Genomic DNA, 17852 nt, shown 5'->3' on the forward strand with positions numbered 1-17852 from the left:
TACCGGCAGGTCCGGGGTGAGCTTTCGCACTTGCAAAGCGTACGGGTACAGTCGAACATGTGTATCTTGTGGCTGATGCCATACATACTCACCCGAGCGCGTGAGTAGTTAGCGATCCTTACTAGAGAACATCTAAACCTAGAGTCAGTCATTACAGAGGATGCTGGTTTCTGAGCGGTTTTACGGGGTAAGTGAAAGTTGACACAAGAAATAATCTGGGGAGAACAATAGCTGGCATAATGATTGGTTGCTTGGCTGATTGAATCATGGATTCCTAGACCAAAAGGTTGATCCACCGATTGTATAATTACAATTTCGGTACACTAACTGGTTCATATGATTGATCGTATAGTTCCTTGGTTGTGATTGATTCGATGCGATGAAAGCTGGGCTGATTTATGACAGTTGTGAGCTTGGTACGCCTTTTTGGCTGACCGGATGACAAAAACATTAGGCGGCATTGAGCTATTTTGAGCATCTACAAACGCTTACAATATCTTACAACCTTCTTCCTGATCCAACACATTGCGCGGTGAGCATCATGGAGACTTGCAAATCTTCGAACTGCCGCCTCGGCTTACCATGTTTGAAGTCTGATTATCTGACATAGTGTGAGAAAGAACGTGACTTGGACTTCTTGGAGAGAATACGAAATTGTGTACTATGTAAATTAGAAATCGGCCTCGGAGAGAGATTGGATATCCGGCCCGGGGGTGATAGCCGACCATAGGGTAGTGTATCTTGTAGCTGGGCATACTTCGCTGTTGGACGCGGCTGTAATCAAGGCGCTGCGTGAAGACGTTCAATCACGATACGCAAACTATCGAAGCTGATCACGCGTCATACTTGGACTGTGATGTCAACCAATTTTGGACTGCTGCTGCACGTCAGGCTGCGTATCAGGCATCTACTAGTCTCCGCATCAAATGAAAGAAAAGTCGACATATACCGGCAGGTGGCTTGTGATATAGAGATATAATGGTGCCATAGGTATCCTTCATATAGTAGGCAAACACTATGATCTATCTGCTTGGTCTTGGTCTGATTCAGTGTGTTACAAGCACTAGCATACTGACGTGCAAATGTCCTGTGCACCTTCCAAGGCGTGCGTAGGTAGACACTGTGATTTTTGTCAAAACGGAAGTCTACATACTACTTCGCACTGTGATAAGCAAGCAAAAAGGCAGATATATAACGTGGACACAAATAATCGCAAGTGGAGTGATAGATCTAAGCAGTGCTTGCCAGTGTTCTGCGGATTCGCCATGTGCAACTGCCCAGATCATGTTTCGCACCCCGGTGCCATGAACTGTAGTCCCACCGAAGGTTGCACTATCTTAACTGGATCCACTCCCGTGAGAGTACGCTTTATAATTTGCCATCAGCTAGGCCAGGTGTTCTGGCGAGAAATACTCACCATGGTATGATGTCTGCTGTCCAGCTATCCTGATATACTGTGCGTGTGGCTGAATTGATCGCCTAGGATAGCATCATGGCTTCGAGTTGGATACAGTTAGGCCAGTTAGAGGTAGAGATTCTTTGAAGCTCTAGTGGTTGTAGTGTTGTTTGTAAAATGTCTCATGAGAGCAGAGAAACGTTTGCCATATGCCCTGAGGCAAGAATTATGTATTTCCTCACCGCAGTACAATGACACCTTGCTTGAAGCTACAGATTACAATAGCCAGCATTCACGTTGCATTCTGAAGATATTCATGTTTCGAATGTTTTCATTCATGATTCTGTAGAAACACCATGGCCTACCATGAGCGAGTTACTACATATTACTTCATCACACAGCCATTTTCCATCCACCTCAAACAAGACACAAGCCTGTGTCAAGACGCCAATGCAATGCGATGCGATTGCACAACCCAAGGTATGTCCATCATCTTCAAGGGACAGTAAGAGTAACCATCAAACATTAAATCTCGTCAAATATCACGCCCACATGGCCCGCGACACGAGTGCATGTTCGTTCCCACGTGTGACAATGCCATGTTCCACCCCAAAGAATTATTATAAATGTGAATAGAAAGAGATCTTGCTACTCTCATAAGCCGCTTACAAGAAAGCGGCCATGAAGGCACCGAAACCGAGAATACCACCAGCGGCAGCGTTGAAGTTGCGAGCAGCAGCACCAGTAGCTGATGCTGTTGCGCCGGAGCCGGTCTGGGAACCAGTCTGCGCACCAGAGCGCGTAGCACCGCTACCTGAGGCACCGCTTCCGGTAGCATCGGGGCCGGAGGAAGTGGTAGAGGGAGTGAGGATGATGGTGGTGCTGTTGTTGGCGCTGACAGTGACAGTGCGGGTCTGGTTGAAGGCAGAGCCTGTACCAGGAAGAATGAGGGTGTGGAGACCGGTGCCGACGGCAGGGATGTTGTCGGGAATAGGTTGGGAGGTGACAACGGGTGGTTGAGCAGGAATAGACGTGTCGGGGGCAGGCTGGGATGGGATGGCGGTTACGACAGCAGGTCCGCCAGTGACAACACCCAAGGAGTTGGTCTGGGTGAGGTAGGCTGTCTGAGGGAATGAGTCGGGAGTCTGAGCCGACGCGAGGGCGAAGGCAGCAGCGGAGACGAAGATGGAGGAACGCATAGCGACGGTTGTTTGGTTGTTTGGTTTGGTTGGATTAAAACTTAGCGATTGATGTTGGCACGATCTGATGTGAGGGTAACGATAGGACTTGACGGGATGTCAAGAAGCAGGTTGGCAAGTAGAACGCACTTGATCGAGTAGTGACTGAGACGGAACTGCTGGATGGGACAAGAACAAGAAGAAAAAAAGGATGTTCGGCGAGACGCGTTCTCCTTTTATTCCATTCATTCTGACAAGCATCGGCGCTAAGCCTATTGAGGACGGGGGCTGTCCTGGGTCACGTTCAGGCCCCTGCACTGAGACGGCCACGCACGGGCCAGCTTGTCCGGGCAACACGCGCCTTACCCGATCAGACAGCCAGGCGGGGCTTAGCGGACCCGACGGCCAATTATAGCAGCCAGACAGGCGGTTGTTTCTTTGTCCACCTTGCCCGCTTCTGCCATCTGGCCGACAATGTTTTCGCGACCCCATGGACAATTACTTTGGACGGGAAGCGAAATTTTCTGTTGAGTGAATTACTTTGAAGATCCTCGTGTTCTGCGGCTCCACCTCACCAGTGTCCACCATGTGCCATGTGGCTGTCAGTCTACCGATTGCCTACTCTACCGGTAACCACACTGGATGCACCGTCATCCTCCTTACTCTCCATGGTGGATGGCACTTTGATAAACCAAGGAGGCTACCTTTTCACACAACTACTAGCACCTACTAACTACACATCGTAACTAGACTGAACAACCGTGTGGCATGTTAGGGCTGGCCGCTCTGAGCTGGCCGTGTGCTGGTGTCCTCAGCCATCAAGTTTCACAACCATCGTATCAGCAGCCTTTGGTCCCACACACACACACACACACACACACACACACACACACAGTCATGTTTCTATGGAAACATCACCGTCCGATCATGTCATGTGCGGGAAACTCACAGTCCTTCCAAAGGGCTCATCGCAACCCGTCTGTCCCTACCTACAGTAGAGTACATACTCTACTGTACATACCATCTCAACATCCCTCAGCTCAACTAAGCTTATCTTCTCATCAAGCTGCAAGACTCTCGCCTTGACATGTCTTCCCCAGCCAATTTCCAACCCTAGCGCCATGGCTCGATCCGTATGGGCCTCCGCCTCCCCCAGATGCCCACCTGCACTTTGCCCATGCAAATTCTTCGCTCGCTAAACGCTAATGACGCGTCCAATGTCAACTCACAGCAACGGCCTGCCGGTGCTAAATTTAGTCTATCCTCACACCGTCTCAGCGCTCAGCTGCCTCGAACATTCGTCCACCTTCGCATGCTTCTTCCACACTGGCCATCGCGGCTGAGCAACCAAGACGAGGCGATAATGGCGATCATCACATGCCGGCTCGCCTCTCCTTTCTCCTGTTCCCATGATGCAATCAATGCAGAATATTGCATTGCAATTCGAGACCCGGCGGTTTCGCCTCCTTTGCAATCGAAATGTGGGCTGCGTGCATGCAATTCCGCTGCGACGGCTTGCGGTCCGATAACTGGAGGCCGGGCGTGCGCTGGCCGGTGGCGGGAAGATGGCCTTGATTCACTAACATCACATTCATCCTTCTCCCTGTCAGATTATAACGTTCATGATATTACTGCTGCCGAGCTAAGTATTCGTCAAGGCTTGCGATGAAAGGCTTTCGATCAGTGTTCGCATAGTCAAACCTATTGGGCCAATATGACAACCTACCTGCCTAAGACACGGTGCATCTGCGCTCGTCATGGCTCGATTTGGTGAATATCATACATACTACACTAGAGGAAGTATTCAAAGACTTGCCATATCTTGTCTAAAAGACTAAACAATCTCATTCAAAACAACTGTAGGTACAGTACATCATCCATATGATCTCGTCTCTCATGGTCTTGCTTACTGGAACCATCCCTTCGGTTTTAATCCCGCTTCCGCACACTTGTAACAGTACTTATTCCAGCTCCTATTGCCACCGATATACTCCTCGTCCCAACCACCGTGGTCATGACAGCAGTAGTACGGGCTGCATGTATGAGCTTCGAGATTGCATCCGCAATCTACAAAAGCCTGTCCCGCTTCGTTATGCCTCAGACGAACTGCCTGGTCTACTTCCGGACGGAACTGGTACAAGTTCCTGCGGATGCTCTCCCACACGACTGCTTTCTCCAGAAACCGTGGTCCCATGGGGCCATTTGGATTATGGACCCAAATTACGCCACTGGGACGCGGTGTACGCGGTGCAAGGTACTCAAGGTTTGTTCGTGTGAAATTCAGATTCCAGGCAGCCAGGTCCCACGTCGAGGGGTCTGGTTCCGGTCCTGCAGTCCACTCTTTGGCGCTCAAAATCCATGATTGCGTATAATTGGCAGCGAATTCCACGCGCATATCGAATCCAAGTCCTTTTAACTTGTGGAAAACTGCGCTCAAGCCACGGAATAGAGAGGCAGCAACGCTGCTTCGCGCCCAGGTCGTTTCTTTGAAGATAAAGGTGATTCGGCGCGGCCCGTGGTCACACAGCATCTCGAGTGACCTGACACATCCAGCCAATCGAGCTTTGAAGCCGCCTGATATGCCTAACATATCTAGATATTGATCGTTCTCGATCAAATTGAGGTGGTGAAAGTGCACACGGAGATGCAGCTTGTCAAACAGACTATGTAAAGAGATGCCGAGGTGAAATATATCCGGCGTCTGGAAGCGGTTCATGGTATTCCAGTCAAGGTCGTATTTGTATTGTTCGTGCGAGGCTCCATGCACTCGAATTATCCTTCTCAAAGTACTGAGCATCTCATCGGCCATGGCTTTCCCCACGAACCGACTCTGCACAAAGTGGGGGAGGTGCATCGAACACGAACACAAGGAAATTGGCCTGACCGTCTGAAAACAACGCCCAGGCAACCACCTGTGCGGGCTGTGAGATTCGGGCAACATTGCCTTGATGCCATGATCTAACCCCAGCCCACCTTTCACTTCCCAGATCTCCTCATAGATCATGTCACGAAGTTCTCGTGGTAGTGCTGAGATCCTCGTTGAAAGTTCTTTGGACACGGCGAGGAGATTTTGCATCTGCTGGATCCTAACGTCAAGTCTATTTTTCATCGTCATGTCGATGTCGCCCTGAAAGTGTCGGGTCCAGTGCCATGGAGTGGCGGAAGCATGAGCTCTAAGGAGCATTAGTCGATTGTAAACTTAGATAGTGAAGTAGACATACGCCTTGAGATCCGATTCTGCATTTTCTCTCGTGAGACGAAGTCTCTTCAGCTCTAGAGAAAGGTTCATGGTCTGATGCTATGATAAGACGGTAAAAGGGCTCAAGTATGGGGTTGAGTTGTGTAGACGGAAGAGGTGCCATCCTCAAGTAGTCCTTGAATGGCTCGTTTTATATATTTCTTGGGTCGATGAATATCCTGTACCCTATGAAATTCTCCTGCTGATGGAAATAGTCCCGCGTGCAATATTATTTGGGATGCAGACATTTGCTGCAGAATCGACACTAGTCTCCAGTGCTGCAGGAACAGCGCCACGAAACGTTGAGACGGAAGGAGCTGAAGAGAACAGATCATACCGCGAGACTCAGTGAAAGCGCATACTGTTTGTACTGGCCTCTTTGGATTGCTGTATTTGTATACATTGTGTGGTACAGTCTCGAAGTGACTGCAGTGTTGTACCTTGATAGCATCGTCAGCCAAGGCCCGAGTGCTTCAAAAAACAGGGAGGAGCTTGACATTATGCACTGCAACTGAGAAGTTTTCTTGTCATAGTTGAATATTCATGGTAAGATGTAATTTGGTTGCGCTTAGCACAAAGCCCGTGTCGTGGTACAGCTGTAGAGAGGGGAGGCAGTAGTACTACTAGTTATCTCGGCTAGTTTGAGGATCACGTTACTTGTCTTATGCTATGAAAATAGCCAGGATGTAGCAGTGGCAGATCACATGATACTCAAACTACCCGAGCGCATGAGGTACGTACTCGACCACAACAAACTTAGCGAGCCAATCAGAGCTACTCCACCCTAAACCCACGATTTTCTCTGCCTAGGGGATTCTACTAGCATGACAAGGAGAAAGCGGAGCCACACTACTTACAAGCCTAGCCTGAGCGTCTGATATGCCTACCGATATACCTGATTGAAATGTTTCTCTGTTCATCACCAAGGCTGACCTGAAACGTTGTTGAGCATAACGACATCATGCCCAGGTATCTCGTTCGTTTTGCGCAGACGCACGAGAGTTTTCGGAAAGTCGAATTGCAAGCCCTCGCAGATGTGGCTAGAGTATCGATACAGTTTCTGAGATATGAAGAAGACGTACGTACTGTATTCCTCGTGCCTGGTCGAAATCTCAATGCTGCCCATATTCGAGTACAAATCTTCATACCGACGCTGATAATTGTAGTCTCCTTATTGTATCGTAGAAATTCCATCTGATGCAGCTGCGCACAAAGTAATTACCCGAAGTATTCTAGCACAGGGCGTTTACGAGTTATGGGGTGAAGGTTCCACATATCCTGCGCTTCACGACTCCGTTCGCAACCTCACAGCATCAAGATGGACACAGTACGAGACTGCGTCTTTCAAGTTCACCGTGGAAGGCTATCGCGGTGGAATGTCAGCGGACGAACAGCGAGCCGTCATCAATGAATTCTCTTACATGGCATTCAAGGGTCCTCCAAAGATGCGGGATCCGGATGTTGCTTTCCGTGTCTTTGAAGACTACGATCTTGATGTGAAAGTACCGAAGCAACTTTACCTTGGTCGATTTATAGCCGAGTCTTGTCGAAATGAGGCAAAAAAGACCTTCGATCTCAAGAAGAGAATTTATATCAGTACTACATCCATGGACGCGGAGCTCACTCTTCTTACTGCAAATATTGCCCACGTTGCGCCAGGAAAACTATTCTATGATCCATTCATGGGCACTGGCGGCTTTCCCATTGCCTGTGCACACTTCGGCGCCGTCGTTTTCGGAAGTGACATTGATGGGCGAACCATCCGCGGCCTTGGTGGAAGCGCAAGGAGAGGGCAAACCGGCAAATACGACGTCAATGGCAATTTCAAGCAATATCAGCTCGAGTCCAGCTACCTGGGTGCTTTTGTTTCCGATCTTACAAACTCTCCACTCAGACTAGTACCACACAGCACCAGTCGAATGAAAGGCTATTTGGATGGCATCGTCTGTGACCCTCCGTATGGTATTCGCGAAGGCCTGAAAGTTCTTGGATCTCGTCAGGAACTGGAAGAAAGAGAACGAAAGTCGCATGAAGATCAGTACCGACAGCCAGGGTATATTCCCCCAAAGAAGCCTTACTCTTTCACAGCTCTCCTCGACGATATACTGGCTTTTGCAGCCACGACATTGGTCGAAGACGGTCGCATCAGCATGTGGATGCCGACTGCAAACGATGAAGACATCGAATTGATCATACCATCGCACCCATGTTTGGAGCTGACTTCGGTCTGTGTCCAAGCCTTCAACAAATGGTCGCGAAGATTACTTACGTATCGTCGTCTGCACGACTCAGAAGTGCCGGAAGGGGCGTTTGAGAGGGCAAAGCGAGACTACGAGAAGGGCACGAAAGCCAGTGATTTGAATGACTTCCGACGCAAGTACTTCCAGGGATTCAAGGAATTTGAGTCCATGAAGAAGGAATTTATAAGGATGAAGTCGGATGCAAAGGAGGCCCAAGATAAACCTGCCACTGAGGAGAATGGCAGCCTACCGCAATGAAAATCTTACTATGCAGAATTTTCAGATCTTGTCATTTGACTCCAATAAAGCTAGAATACGGAGAAAGGATCTTTGGCAACAGCGATACCACAAGCTTCGAAGTTTTAAATGAAGACCTGGCATGTCTGCAGATTCCAAGGGCGGGCAAGATTATACAAAACATCTCAGATGCACCGCGCAGACGTAGGAGCCTCCCAACACGAAGTAATTGTCCCAATCACTCACTTGAAATCAGAGCACGAGTCGTTTCCGCTAGGTGCCAAGGGAGCTCAGAGATGTACATGTGCAGATTCACCATGAGCGAACACATGAGGCTGTTTTACTTGTGAGCAGTTTCCGTGTAACGAATATCAATGCCCATGACGGAGAACGCAACGACTGATAAACTCGAAGCTTCCCATCTTGTCACTCACCATTCGAAGCTAGGTCAACCAATAATCGACAAATTACACAGGAGGTACATGTACTGAACTGGAGAGCGTAATCCATGCCATAGCTTCACACCCATTATTCAATAAGATTAGGGTTGACCCGCCAGCAACCCACAGTAACTACTCGTAGGATTCCTCAATCTCCACAAGCCTGCCTCACCAAGAAAGTCAACAACACAACCGTCCACGCGCACATACACACACAGCCGTACAATCCTGACCCTGCGCTAATCTGACAGGACCAAAAAAATCCGCCGAAGACGTTTCCCCAGATCCGTTCCTACATGATGCACTGCAATTTCCGTACCGAAATCGCCATGACCTGAAAGTTGCAAGGCGATTGGTGGAATTGTCCCCACACCCTAGAAACTACCCCATGTTTGTTTCCCCTCCACTGAAATGATGGGTTGCAAATGACTAGAGCAATACTGCACAAGTCCCCTCCTGTAACAGCAGGTAGTGCGTACACCATTGATTTGACTGTGTTTGGGGCCCAAACCCGAAGACTGACAGGCATCTGATGCCCTGCATCTGCATGCTCATATGGATAGGCGAGGAAGTTAGACCAACTACAGTTTGGAGAGCCGAACACGACATGAGAGCGTCTGTGTATAAAAGGGAATAGTTGGATGCGAATTATAGCCTGCATTCCTGGATCCCTACTGCTACTTGCTTGAACTGATAATAGTAGTTTTCATTGTATTCGTAATTTACTTGGCTCTGACAAGATGCTATTCCAATCGGGAATAGCTTTCTGCGCAACTCTTGCGAGTTTGACTTCTTTTGCGACTGCTTTGCCATCGTCCAGGCAGGCGAAAGACAAGCCGGCCGCGTTCTTCCTGGCTGGAGATAGTACCACTGCTGTACAATCAGCTGGTGGAGGAGGTACATTAAACTTCCCCTAGATAAGTCATGTACAAGCCAATCAGTCATCTCACAATATACCACAGGATGGGGCAATGGCTTCCTCAATACAGCGCTCTGCAAAAGCGCAACGGGCAAGAACTTCGGCCACAATGGTGCAACAACCGTATCCTTCCGTGAGGGCGGTGACTGGGCCGCCGTCCTCGACGCTGCAAAAGCCGCTCTGCCAAACTACACTCCCTACGTGACCATCCAATTCGGCCACAACGATCAAAAGCCAGCCAAGAACATCTCCATGGCCCAGCTCACGGCCAACCTCGTCGCTTTCGTCGAAGAAGTCCGCGCCGTACCCGCTACCCCCATCCTCGTCACCAGTCTAAGTCGGCGCCGCTTCCGCGACACAACGGGCCTTGTGAACGAGAATCTGGCTGATGTGACTGCGGCGGCCAAGGAGGCTGCAAAGCAGAGCGGAGCGGATATCATCGACTTGAATGCGGCGAGTACCAAGTATCTGAACAGCATTGGGGCGGAGAAGGCGGCGACGTATAACTTGGATGCCGACGACTTTACGCATTTGAATGCAGAGGGGAGTGTGGTGTTTGGTAATATGGTGGCTATGCTGCTTGATGAGGGAGTGGAGGAGGTGATGCAGTGGGTCAAGCCGGTTAAGACGGTGGTGGATGCAATTAAGAAGGGGGAATACATCTTTCCAAAGTTATAAGAGGGGAGAATTGAGAAGTGGGGGAGGGGGAAGACGGGATCCATTCTGCCCACTTTTTCTGGGAAATTCGTTCTTGATTGTGCCGGTAGTACCGGTACATTGATAGAAGTAAGATGGAAAAAAATGGGTTTATCGTCAAGTGAAGCCTTTAGCCTGTATCTATAGAAGCTGGCAAGCATCAGTGGGAAATAAGAGGGCTACATTTATTTGATTCATATTGGAAGGTGTGATTATTTTCAGCCCGTTTGTTTGATAGGTAGGTGCCAAAGGATAGTAAGGTAGTTGTTATTGGAGCATGAACGTGGACGGAGAAGAAGGTCTGTGCACACTGCCGAACTTTTGGAGAGTAGAAAGCACACCACTACTAACTAGATGTGATGTGCGCCAATGTCGACATCCAGTGAATGATGGGATCCTCGCCGTGACCAGCATAGTCAATCGACGAGACAGGAGGGTACCAATACCATCATTACTTCGGTGGTATCTTGGCCCAAAGAGTCATCACTCCCATGTCCCTCCTCCGGCCCTCGTGCGCCGCACTCGCGCGGCGCATCTGTACCGTACAACCACTCCTCGACAACGCCTCACGATCTCCCATACTAAGTCTCGTCCATTCTTACCGTCGATCACCACGATCACGACCGCAATGTCGAGCCTTCAGCCACAACAACCGCTACTACGCCAACGTCATAGCCACGCCACAGACACCGACCGACCCAGACCTCCGCAAGCGCACGGTACGGATAGGAATGCTACCGCGAGGAACAGTCAAGGATTCCGTTATACAGCGCATCTTCAAAGGCGCATTATCAGCCACGGAGGGGAACAACGTGCTCCGAATCCTTCATCACCGGCGAACAACCGGCTCGCTTGCAGACTACGGGGTGGATAACTTGGGGAAGCAGTACACACATGTCAGCCGAGAATTGGCCATGGGTGGGCTGGAGTGGCTGAGGGAACATTACCCAATTGATGAGGCGCGTGCGGCAGAGGAGTGGGCGGAAAAGGAAGCAAATCGAATATCCTATGAGTTGTGGCTGGCGGACCCCGAGACCGAATCCAAGTACAAGGATCCCGCTCGCGCTTTCAAAGAGCAATTGGAGAAGGAGGAGAAGGAGAGACGGCAACAGGAAGGGCAAGAGCAGCGAATCGGCATCTTGCATGTGGGCAAATCGCAGTTTGAACGGAATATTGAGGAGAAAAGGCAGGCACGGTTAGATGAGATGGCGAGAAAGGCAGAGGAGAGGGAGAAGAATGAGCGGGAGATGGAGGAAAAATTGGCAACGGGCGAATGGGTCAAGACACCAACTGGGACACAGCTCATGAAGCCCGGACAGACGACCTATGTCGACATTTTCGGAAAAGAGCAGATCAGTCGGAGGAAGGAAGAGATGGAAAAGTACGCCAAACTATCCGATGCTACAGGTGCGACATCAGAAGAGGAATTGCTGGCTAAGACGACTCTTGTAAGTCACCATCCACCTTTTCCACTTACACTGTCCGTTGTAATGATCTAACACATTTCCTCCCCAGGCACAACGTCTCTATCCCATGACCGCCTTCGTCTTCGTCACTGTCCTCCTCTGCATCGGCGTAGCACACTACTACGCTCCCCCCGCCCCCGCCTACCGCCTCTTCCCCGACCTGTCCCTCACCACCACCACCATTGGCGGTCTCGTCATCGCAAACGCAGTCATCGCAGTGGCGTGGCGCATCATGCCCCTCTGGCCCTTCATGACCCGCTACTTCATGCACGTGCCCGGCTACCCGCGCGCCATCCAAAGCGTCCTCAACGTCTTCAGCCACGTCCAATACGAACATCTCCTCGCCAACATGATGGCCCTCGCTCTCGTCGGCCCCGCGTGCTGCGACCTCGTCGGCCGCGGCACCTTCATGGCTACCTACATCTCCGCAGGCGCAGTAGGTACCCTGGCCTCCTTGTACTGGGCCAACCTCGGCCGGGGCAGCATCACAGCCCACTCCGTGGGCGCGTCGGCGGCCATCTGGGGCATCGTCGCCCTCTACTGCCTGCTCACGGATCAGGAGCGACTCAAGATTCCGTTTGTCAAGGACCAGGAGGTGGGCTTTTGGCCCAAGACGCTGTTTGCCGCGTTTGCCCTGTTTGAGTTGCGTGTTGCGCTCAAGGGCCGGACGAAGAATATGGATCATGCAAGTCATTTTGGCGGCATGGCTGTCGGCATGGCGGCCGCGGGGTATATGAGGGCCACTGGGTTTCACGAGAAGAAGCTCCGGGCTGGGGGGTTGGATAGTTTGCAGAGTAGGGCCGGGGTGGAGCATAAGACGGTGGATGTGGGTGCTATTGCTGCGCAGGGGGCGGCCGAGGTCAAGCAGAGTTTGGTGGGGAGTAGCAAGTAGGATGTTTATACGAGCGTATATATGTGTGTATGTATAAAGAGAGGGCTGTGCATATATGTTGTAGAATATGATTCAGCTGTATGTATATGGCATGTACCAACATGGTATCAATGGTTATAAACACCCTACTATTGCAACCACGACCAATGGTCACAGAACCCTACCACTGCTACTACGACTGGCTACAACTACCGTCATCTCCACTCCACTCGACTCCTCTAGCCTTCATCAAGATCCCCATATTCAACCCCACCACCAACCTCACCAAGTCCCAATCCCCGCCCTCACCAACACAATCCATAACCACGACCCCAGTCCCCCCGTCCCCACCCTTCACTCTCCTCACACCCTCCCCCGCCTCCCCCGTACTCACCCCTCCCCTCTCCAAATGATGCCCCTCACAAATCCACTCCTCCACCCGCCGATTCACCACCTTTGCAATCCTCGCCGGCCAACAACTCTTCTTCCAAAAGTTGCTCGCAGACAGAAAATTCAGATACAGCGGGCCGGGGGTAACAGGGTGTTCCGGATCCGCATGGACAGTAGCGGGGATGTGGTGTATACATTCTGCAGCGTGCACGAGGTGGTCATTACAGTGTTGAATCTTGTCGGCAATCAAGTCCGGCACGAGGACTTGGCAAAAGTCTTGCAGGCAGAATTGCGAGGGGGTCGAGGTGAAGGGGGGAGGAAAGGTGGCGTGCGTGACGTTGTGGGGCCAGGCTGTGGCGTCGAGGCCCGTGGTGTCGGATGGGGAAGAGACTTTGTAGCGGCGGAGGAGAATGAGTTTGCCACGGGCGGCGCCGAGATGGGGTAGGCGGGGGGAGGTGTACCATTTGGAGGGGTTGGGGGTGATGTAGTGTTGGTCGAGGATGTGGGCGACATGTTCGTCCGAGGCAGTGGCTATGCCCTCGCGTTTGAGGGAGAGGATAATGGTTTCGGTGGGGTGGGCGGACAGGAAGTCGTAGCAAGTTTCCAGGACGGGCTCAAAGGTTTTGGGGCCGGTGAGGCTGACGGGGAAGGCGCCGTGGACGAGGTAGAGGACCTTTTCGGCGGTGTCGGTGAAGTGCGCGGGCTGGAGTCGTATGTCCAGGAAGCGGATCCCGTTTTCGAGCTGGGTTTGCACGTCTACGTTTTGGCAACGGACAGAGGGTAGGGCTCGGTAGTGGGTGTGTGAATTGTGTGTTCCTGGGATACTCAGGGCAGACAGTGGGACGGTGTCTGGTACATCAGCCATCCATGCTTCGTACTTGATCTCATCATTCGAATGAATCGTCAGGTGCGGTCTAGGACGGGAGGGATGGAACAGCGCAGAGTAGCTTGCTGAAGGGTTTGAGCTCAAAGGCGTGACTGCATGGCTTGATTTCCGAGTATACGACGGATGTGTATCAACGCGATATCGTTCCCCTATCGAAGTCTCCAATGTGAGGCGTAAAGTGGCACGTGAGATGGCAAGGGCATTTTGCTCGGAAGCTTGCTCCTGCGATGCCAAAGTACAAGATTCAAAGGGCCTGAGTGTCAACTCTAGATCTTGATGCGTGAACCTTTGCGCATGCTCGCTCAGCTCAGGCGATGTTGGAAATGCAGATGAGGTACCGGTATTAGCGAAGCTGGAGAAGTACCCAGAGTTTTTTGATTGCAACGTATTGAGATCCTGGAACCGCTCAATCCGTTTGATCGAGAGGCTTGTTGACGTGAGATTTCGCACAGTCAACACAAGCGCCATAGCTATAAGTACCCAAGTCGCCTAATCACGAGGTAATGGATACGACGTTCAATGTCACTCGCGTGTTTTGTGCAATGGTCCTTTTTTGGCCTTTGCCTTCCTTTGGTGATTCCCAGCTCTTAATGGCCCAACAAACGGGCCTAGTACAGCAAAGGCACTCACGTTTGATGATGCAAGGTAAGCAGATCAGTCGAATCTGATGATCCGAAATTGCAGAGCAAACCTCTCGTCCGAAAGTTCCATGGTGGAAGTGTCGGCATTCGGTGCAATATTGTGTAAGCTGAGGCCAAGTCGAGCTAATTCGAGTGAGAGGCACACGTACGCGCAAGTTATCGGTGGTAACATGCAAATAAGGGATTATGGCCAGAGATACGAGTCATTTCGCTTGCAAGCATCACGCTGTACGTCTATCACGGTTTCGGCAGGATGATTCACAAAGCCTTTGTGCATGACACGTTTTCGCGAGAGGACATTGATTTGAAGTACAGAAGCCTAAGCTAAACAACAAGTTTCCCGACACCTGAAAAAAAAAACTCTCCTGCCGACCATGTTCTGCCCAACCTTGATACCAGGTATCCTACTGCGAGAAGGTGCGATATGCATAGTTTAGGAATGAGAAATAAACCCGTGAAATGGGTTGCCGCCCATCAGAGAAAAGAACGCCTCGAAATGCAGTCATCGCGAACTCCCTGTTCGCGGAATCTTCGCTTATAGGAGTGCACCTCCAACGCCAACGCCGAAGAACTAGGCATCTGAATCTAACAGAGTATGTTCTCCATCTGATTGGGAATAGATGGAGATCTGATGATTTCGTGTCGTTGCGATGAGGCCGTTGAAGGACGAGAGTCACTCGAGGGCGATGCGAACAATGGGTAGCCTGCCTCCTCGCGTAGCTGTTCACTAGGCGTACGCGGCTTTACCGGTGTCAGGCTTTCTACTTCTGGACGCTGTGGCGAGTGGTTGTTGCGACCGTCCACATCTGATAGAGGTGCCATGACGTAGGTTCCTTTTAGCTTTGTAAGTTTTGCTGGTCTCTTGGGTGTACTAGGGTCTCGACGCTTCTCCACATGAATGTTGTCGCCGAGGTTCTCCTTGGGCGTGGGCAAAAGTCTAGAGACATGCCTCGAGTCGATGATTGTGAGTGCCGGATCGGATGCTTTAGCAGATGGCTTGCCAGCCGCTTTGACGGCGCCCTTGGTCGTTTTGAAGACGTTGTTGATGGCCGTACTTTCTTTCTTCGACTCCTTCTTCGCCTTGCTCTTGCCTGCTGTCGCCTTCTTCGATTGCGCCTTGGGCCTTGTCGCAAGTGGTTTTGTCGCAACGTTGCCGAAAAGATCCTTCTGCCCTTCGACCTTTCGCTTGGTACCCTTCTTGGAAGGCGTTGAAGGCTCCTCGTTGACCATGGAGCGGGGATGCAGTCGTGGACTTTGGCCGGGCGTTAGCTGACCTGCACTGCAGAGCACACCAGACTTCTTGGGCGTGCCAATAATGACCTCCACTCTCTTGTTTTCCTTGGCTTTGTTAATGTCCTCGTCCGTGACCACTTTGTAGTCCATCGGATCATCCCATTTGCGCATGTTGGCATGGCGAGCGACCTCGTCACAGGGACCCTTGACGACCAAATCCCACACGTCCTCGAGGTCCTTGCCCAATGGTTCCGGGTCGTTGTTGAGCCAGACCGTGACACCGTCCTTGCGATCCCGAACGATGTTGCACATTTCCCGAGCGATGCGTCGAACGCCCGGAACTTTCAAGGTGGTGCCGGCCACGATGACAGCGTCTGGTCGCATACGCATATCATAGGTTGCGCAAGAGCCAATCGATTCGTCGTCGGGGTTGTGCTCGTTGTACAGCACCATCCGTGGGCGAAGTCGTCCAATACCGTGGCTACGTTTGTCGACGGCTTGACGGGCCTGATCTAGACTGACGCATTCTGCACAAGGGGGAGGGGTAGGGCCATTAAACATTTCAGCGTCAAAAGGCTTCAGCGCATGGCATTTTGAGCAGACCATGTAATCGAGACCTCCGTGCACTTGAACAGTCCTAGGCCAAGGACCCTTCTTTGGCAAAGGGACTTGAGTACTGAGAGGTGGTAGTGATGTATCGATTCCATCGACGTTTTGCGTGTAGAGTCGCATCAGGCGCCCCTCTTGAGCCAAGGTGGCCAGAAGTTGGTGAAAGGCCGTGGGCTGTGCAGACTTGGTATGGTGAGACAGTGTACGCACCATGTCATGGAAGGTCGAAGTAGATGTATCGTCTTGGTAGACTGAAGCGTCGAAGAGGTCCTTGCCCGACGACTTGAGCTTGTGCTCCTTCTTGAGCGTGTTGAATAAGCCCGTGGCCGATCGGAAGTCAGGAATGCCCGCCGACACGGAAATGCCAGCACCAGCGATGACCACAATCTTCCGCTTCTTGTGCAGGACGCTCAATAGTCGCTGGAGTTGGGGGAGCTCTTGTGGGGCAATCTCTGGGCCCGACAAGTCAAGGAACTCGGCTGTACGTTCCTTTGGCTCAGCGAGCTTTCTCCTTTTGCGGGGGCGTGGGCATTCGTCATTGCTTGAAGGGGGAGAGGGCATGTCTTCGGGTGCAGGAGAGGCCTTGGTGGACGAGCGCTGGGAGGAAGACGGGGAACAGTAGGCGCGCTGTTGGGCGAACGAGCGTTGGAGCTCTGCGGGCGGTGTAGGGGATCTCGAGAGGAAGGAGACTTCAGAGTCAGAGACCTCAGAGGGAGGGGAGCTCAATGGCGAGCTCGGCCCGCTGGTGGGCAAAAGGGAGGCCATGGCGGAGAGGAAAGGACAGTGGTGATTGCGGGGTATGTGAGCACAAACCGAAGGGACGATTTGGTGTCGTGGAGAAGGTTCAATGGGGGCACGGTCACGGTGAGCGTGCTTGGTCGTCCTGCCAACTCCGGGGGGGGTGTGTGTGTGTGTGATGACGCGCCTAGCGCGCTCTTATAAAAGGGCAGAAAGCGTGTCGCAATGGGTGAAAACGATAGTTGAAGGCGTGCGACGGATAAAAAGTCGCGATTTCAGCGGTTGTGGGGTGGTTTGTATGGTGGTCGTCCAGGGCTGCGGGTCGCTGCCGTCACCGCTGGTTGTGGATCCCTGTCGAGGAAATCCGCGTGGTTGCTTGGGAGGGAGGGGGATTCGGGCTAGGCCATGGTAACGATTATCAAAAGGCGCGAGTGGATCTATGGCAGGCCAGGTAGCGCGTTTGCTGTGGGAGACGCGTTTGTCGCGGTTGGGGGTGGAACGGGGGGGGGGAGGGAGGTTGGAGAGAGAGAGGGAAGGAAGTTGTTGGTTGGCGAACTGAATGCCGGACGACGGTTGACCATGAATTTGCCAAGGCCATGAACATCTGCCCTTCCCTCTGTTTACCGTTTAGCAACCGTCTGGGTGGCCTAGGTACTTTTTACTAACTAATTAGG

At 51.6% G+C, this 17852-nt stretch overlaps 7 protein-coding genes across 7 annotated transcripts; 3 read left to right on the forward strand and 4 right to left on the reverse strand.

The window, feature by feature from the left end:
• Nucleotides 1-2061: 2061 nt before the first annotated feature.
• On the reverse strand, nucleotides 2062-2595 carry IAQ61_005902 (uncharacterized protein; the record flags this gene model as incomplete). The annotated part of the gene is made up of 1 exon (XM_003836046.1): nucleotides 2062-2595. The coding sequence occupies one exon, from the start codon at nucleotides 2593-2595 to the stop codon at nucleotides 2062-2064; it is 534 nt and encodes a 177-aa protein (XP_003836094.1).
• Nucleotides 2596-4480: 1885 nt separating this feature from the next.
• On the reverse strand, nucleotides 4481-5863 carry IAQ61_005903 (uncharacterized protein; the record flags this gene model as incomplete). Its single annotated transcript, XM_003836044.1, has 2 exons — nucleotides 4481-5747; nucleotides 5796-5863. 2 exons carry the CDS (start codon nucleotides 5861-5863, stop codon nucleotides 4481-4483), a joined length of 1335 nt encoding a protein of 444 aa, XP_003836092.1.
• A 760-nt stretch (nucleotides 5864-6623) lies between these two features.
• IAQ61_005904 (uncharacterized protein) lies at nucleotides 6624-8795 on the forward strand. The gene is made up of 3 exons (XM_003836042.2): nucleotides 6624-6890; nucleotides 6979-8493; nucleotides 8546-8795. The coding sequence occupies exons 1-2, from the start codon at nucleotides 6774-6776 to the stop codon at nucleotides 8308-8310; spliced, it is 1449 nt and encodes a 482-aa protein (XP_003836090.1). The 5' UTR covers nucleotides 6624-6773; the 3' UTR covers nucleotides 8311-8493; nucleotides 8546-8795.
• A 566-nt stretch (nucleotides 8796-9361) lies between these two features.
• Nucleotides 9362-10636, forward strand: IAQ61_005905 (uncharacterized protein). Its single transcript, XM_003836040.2, has 2 exons — nucleotides 9362-9626; nucleotides 9692-10636. The coding sequence occupies exons 1-2, from the start codon at nucleotides 9470-9472 to the stop codon at nucleotides 10324-10326; spliced, it is 792 nt and encodes a 263-aa protein (XP_003836088.1). The 5' UTR covers nucleotides 9362-9469; the 3' UTR covers nucleotides 10327-10636.
• Nucleotides 10637-10835: 199 nt separating this feature from the next.
• Nucleotides 10836-12702, forward strand: IAQ61_005906 (uncharacterized protein; the record flags this gene model as incomplete). The annotated part of the gene is made up of 2 exons (XM_003836039.1): nucleotides 10836-11792; nucleotides 11860-12702. The coding sequence occupies 2 exons, from the start codon at nucleotides 10836-10838 to the stop codon at nucleotides 12700-12702; spliced, it is 1800 nt and encodes a 599-aa protein (XP_003836087.1).
• Nucleotides 12703-12874: 172 nt separating this feature from the next.
• IAQ61_005907 (uncharacterized protein) lies at nucleotides 12875-14425 on the reverse strand (the record flags this gene model as incomplete). Its single annotated transcript, XM_066096979.1, has 1 exon — nucleotides 12875-14425. One exon carries the CDS (start codon nucleotides 14423-14425, stop codon nucleotides 12875-12877), a length of 1551 nt encoding a protein of 516 aa, XP_065952971.1.
• A 758-nt stretch (nucleotides 14426-15183) lies between these two features.
• Nucleotides 15184-17205, reverse strand: IAQ61_005908 (uncharacterized protein; the record flags this gene model as incomplete). The annotated part of the gene is made up of 1 exon (XM_003836036.1): nucleotides 15184-17205. The coding sequence occupies one exon, from the start codon at nucleotides 17203-17205 to the stop codon at nucleotides 15184-15186; it is 2022 nt and encodes a 673-aa protein (XP_003836084.1).
• Between the last annotated feature and the right edge of the window lie 647 nt (nucleotides 17206-17852).

Source organism: Plenodomus lingam (genome assembly GCF_022343315.1).
Source record: "Plenodomus lingam strain CAN1 chromosome Unknown contig_23, whole genome shotgun sequence".
Taxonomy (NCBI): domain Eukaryota; kingdom Fungi; phylum Ascomycota; class Dothideomycetes; order Pleosporales; family Leptosphaeriaceae; genus Plenodomus; species Plenodomus lingam.

Excerpts from the sequence above, each read along its gene's own strand:
- IAQ61_005904 (XM_003836042.2), top strand. The coding sequence starts at position 6,774 with ATGCCCAGGTATCTCGTTCGTTTTGCGCAGACGCACGAGAGTTTTCGG. Across the intron at positions 6,891-6,978 it reads TTCTGAGATATGAAGAAGAC|TCTCCTTATTGTATCGTAGA; the intron begins GTACGTACTGTA and ends TGATAATTGTAG.
- IAQ61_005905 (XM_003836040.2), top strand. The coding sequence starts at position 9,470 with ATGCTATTCCAATCGGGAATAGCTTTCTGCGCAACTCTTGCGAGTTTG. Across the intron at positions 9,627-9,691 it reads ACAATCAGCTGGTGGAGGAG|GATGGGGCAATGGCTTCCTC; the intron begins GTACATTAAACT and ends AATATACCACAG.